The sequence below is a fragment of the Anopheles coluzzii genome, chromosome X (assembly GCF_943734685.1).
Source record: "Anopheles coluzzii chromosome X, AcolN3, whole genome shotgun sequence".
Lineage (NCBI taxonomy): Eukaryota > Metazoa > Arthropoda > Insecta > Diptera > Culicidae > Anopheles > Anopheles coluzzii.
The window spans coordinates 11,605,719-11,610,052 of NC_064669.1; the positions used below are offsets into that span (position 1 = coordinate 11,605,719).

General features: G+C 50.5%; 1 protein-coding gene across 1 annotated transcript; it reads left to right on the top strand.

Moving 5' to 3' along the window:
* The first annotated feature begins 233 nt into the window (after positions 1-233).
* Positions 234-2,748, top strand: LOC120951873 (nudC domain-containing protein 1). The gene is made up of 2 exons (XM_040370857.2): positions 234-567; positions 631-2,748. Exon 2 carries the CDS (start codon positions 686-688, stop codon positions 2,468-2,470), a length of 1,785 nt encoding a protein of 594 aa, XP_040226791.2. The 5' UTR covers positions 234-567; positions 631-685; the 3' UTR covers positions 2,471-2,748.
* The last annotated feature ends 1,586 nt before the right edge of the window (positions 2,749-4,334 follow it).

Below are 4,334 nucleotides of genomic sequence, written 5' to 3' on the forward strand. Positions count from 1 at the left end.
GCAATCGTTAATTTACCCATTCGAGCAGTTTGGCGGCCGCGAATTTCCGGTCCTTGTATTTTCGGCCTAACAGTTTTGAACACACTTAAAACAATACTCTTTTTGTTCTTATTTATATCTTTTCACTGACAACAAACGACAACACTTCGTACCGCTAAATTGCTCTTAAATTATTGTTACGTCCAAGCTACACGTACCGGACGACATCGGACGATGCCATAAATCAGTTAATGCCAACTGTCAAATCCCATACAAAATCGGCCCGCTGTGATCCGACACGGCCCGGCCCGACGCGAATCTCTTGTCTGCGGTCCTACGTTTTATGGCATCGTCCGATGTCGTCTGGCACGTGTAGCTTGGCCGTTATGAGGTTTCTTTACTGACCATTTTAATCACCGGACGAGCTCACAAACTGCTCGAATTGGCTTGTCGTGACGGTTACGCACAGGAGCGAACAGTGTGAATGGGCCCTATGTTGACTTTGTGTGTCAGTTTGTTCCGCATCTAACGTCATCTCTGTTCACATAGGCAACAACACACACCGCTTGCGATATCGCTCAAACAAAGGTATAAAAAGTAAGGTTCGAGTTGTACGCTCACGCAGCGTATTAAAGGTGAATTTAAAAACAGTTTCCACAGCCTCAAGCCGTACCCCGTCCGATGGACGAATGAGAAGCAATCAGCCATGCCACACATCGAGCTACGACCGGACCAGAAGCTGCTGAAACCGAACTTCGACGGGTACAAGCTGTCCCTCGAACCGGTGCCAGTGCTCTCGACCGAGTTTTCGCCCACCAGCCACCCGCACCGTGTTAAAACGAACGATTGCTCCTACTACCATGCCCGACTGTTTGGCATGCAGAATCACCTGGTGCGTGATCCATGGGCGCCGGGCCAGTGCTACTATCTCGATTCGATCGGGCTGCTGCAGCGGGTGTGCTATGACAGTGCGCAGGGCCGGATGCTGCCGATCGCGGCCGTCTACAAGCTCCCAACGGTATCATCGAACGGCAGCAATGGGGAGGAGGACGTCGCTGCGCGCTACAACTGTTCGCTGCTGTTCCCATCCGAGCACCACTGCCTGCTGTCGGACGGATGCGGTACCGTGCGCGTGCTGGAAACCGGAGACCGCAACACCGGTCGCGAATGGAAAGCACAAAGCACACTCCGACCGGTGGAGCATAATCTCGCGCAAGGCGTCCTACCCGGCGGTGGCGTCCTGCTCGATGGGCGATACGTCGTACGCGACGGCAAACGCTTGCTGCACTTCCTGACGCTCCAGCTCGACGGGCAGCCGGAGGCAAAATCCAAATGCCTGCTGCACTGGCATACGCTCGAACAGCAGCAGTCGGGCCCGCCCGCCTGGACACTGTGTGCCTCCCGGACGCTGGCGAGCAACGGCTACCCGAGATTTTGCGCGCTCGACTATCACGCGGCCGCCGTGCTGGTCGCTTCCGACCAGCCCTACCGCTTCGTGTACGATTCGGAGCGCCCGGTCGTGGGCCCGGAACCGAAGCCGACGGAAAGCGAATCGGTGGAACCTCCCGCGGCCTGGGAGCAGTTTCCCTTCCGCTGGACGCAAACGCCGGACGAAGTGAACGTGACGTTCGACAAGCACAAGGACGTGCAGTACCGGGTGGTGTGCGAACCGTCGTCCGGCCCGAACGAACCCTCGCTGCTGCAGGTGTTCGCTAACGACACCGTCGTGATCGATGGCGCACAGCTGTTTGCTGCGATCGACCACGACAGCACGACCTGGTCCATGGATCCGAAGCTGTTCGACATCGCAATGCGCAAGCAACAGCCCGGCGTAATGTGGCCGTTCCTGTTCCCGGGCGCCCCGGACGAAGCCGTGCCGGAGGGGGGGGATGCTAGCAGGCCACCGCCCGACGTAGATTTACCGCCCGCCCCCAACCTAAGTGCACCGCTGGAACCGTGCGATTTCGAGAGCGGCCAGGACACTTACTACACGCTCGAGCGGCTGTCCGCGGCCGACCACACGGTCACGCACACCGCTTCGCTCGGCCACGGGCCGCCACTGTTCGCGGTGACGTTGCGTGCCGGGCTGCCGGCCACCTTCGCGACCCGCCACGACGTCGATGCCTGCCTGTGGCAGCTGCAGCCGGTACCGCTCGGGGCGGAGGACTGCCGCCTGCAGCACGAGGGCACACTGCACGCGTTCGGCTACGTGCAGGCGTCGAAGCGCCAGCAGAAGTATCTTGGTTGTGCGCCGGATTTGGGGTACGGGGTGGTGTGCGAGTCCCACCGGGGTGTCTATCTGTACAAAGGGAGCTACGGTGCGAGCGGGGCCGGTTTGCGCAACCGCACCGGGGCGCAGGTAACGATCGGGCAGCATCAGTTCGTAAGCCTGAAGGACGTCGGGGAGGTTTTGGGCATTGCCTGCGAAAACGACGTGCTGATACTGCTAGCGGAGAAGGCAATCTTGGCGTTGCAACTGACCGTGGAGTAAAGAGGGCGGGGGGGGGGGGGAGGTGTCTTCCAAAGCCTTGCTTTTATTTAGCCTCAGAACGCTCGGAAACACGCCCATTCGGAAAAGAACAGCATTATTGTATCATCCTTCTGTAGCATTTCTGTGCGTTCTTCCCACTTCGCGATTGTTCTGTACATTTCCAAGTCAGCTTACCTTACCCACTATTTCTGCAATGAAAAATTTAAAGATTTTATTTTAAAAAAATTCTGTGCCTGTAATTTTGTTAAGGTAAATAAACAAACACAATGAAACCTGCATCAGAACGACGGCTTTAAGAAAGATAGGGATAAGATAGAAGATCATCGAATACCCGAACATTCACGTTAATGTGGAATGGTATGTCATCTTCAGGTCGCTTTTAGGCCTTGCGTGAAAGTAATGGGGAAATTTTGTTTTTAACATATTGAAATAAAAAATTAAATGCATTTCCTTGTGAATCTGCGCTTTGTTCACGGTGGAAAATATAATGGTCAACGGGTAATCACAAGGAAATGCATTTAATTCATTATTTCAATATGTGTTACAGTCTAGATAGTTGGGGAATTGAATGTCCTTACTTTTGGTGTACGATAAGCCATATTCAGTTAATTGTTTACGGAAATATAGCAGAAAATACCAAAATTCACGTTCAAGTTCTCTGCAACTGTAATCCGGGCTTAAGGTATCATTAAACGACCATGTGAAAGTGGAGGTGAGATATTGGTTTTGCATTATTATCACTTTACAAATTCTACTAGATTTCCTACGCTGCATATGCACTACCGGGTATGGTTTGTCGACTGGAACTGGAACTGTATCGAGGTTCAAGTATCGTACCAAATCGGAATCTGGAACAGTTCCAGGTACTGTTCCAGAAAATTAATACAATCGGGAGCTATTTCTGGTCCGGTATGAGTTCACGAGCGTTTCCATGCCCAATACGGATTTGAGAATCAGCCCCAGGACCGTTATGGGTTCATGATAGGTGCAAGGACCGATATGGATTCAGTATCAGTACCCAGACCGGAATGGGTTCAGTATTTGTTCCAGGACCGGTATGAGTTCATTCTCAGTTTTAGGACTGGTTAGAGTTCATGATCGATCATCTCAGTTCTAGGACCGGCATGAGTTCATGATCGATTCAAGGACCGGTACAGGTTCAGCATCAATTCCTGGAGCGGTATCGGTTCATGATAGGTTCAAGGACCGGTATGGGTTCAGAATCAGTTCCAGAACCGTTATGAGTTTATCATCGGTTCCAGGACCGGTATAGGTTCAGTGTTAGTCTCAGGACCGGTATGGGTTCATTATATAACCCAGAACCAGTGTAGGTTTTGTATGAGTCCCAATACCGGTATGGGTTCATGATCATTTCCTGAAGCAAGTTTAGTATTGTACGGGGTTTTGGATTGGTAATGGTCTCTCAAGTGGTTGTCATCAGCTACTGATTTTAATTGGGTTTTAAAGCTCATAATCTCGGCGCACACTTCTGAATACAAGAGATCCTTGAAATTTCAAATTAACTAATATCTTAATAATGACGGATCATATTAAAGGCCTTTAGATGGCAAAAGAAAGGACATTCTTGCTGTTGTTCGATTATTTACACAGATTTTTGTGAAATATTACATTGACCAGATGTCTTCATCACTCTCCGCTGCTATTGTGATTTCGCCGTGAAAACATCATGAACATTTTACACTAGATAAATAAATGTAAATTGCAATAAGGTTTCTGTATAACTTTAGTACAAATAGTTGAGATATTAAATGTAAAATAGCAAAGAAAAAATAATGCAAAAAAACTACAATTTTTACCACAAACAGAAGCATGCGAATAGATCCAGTAACAGTGATGGGGACGC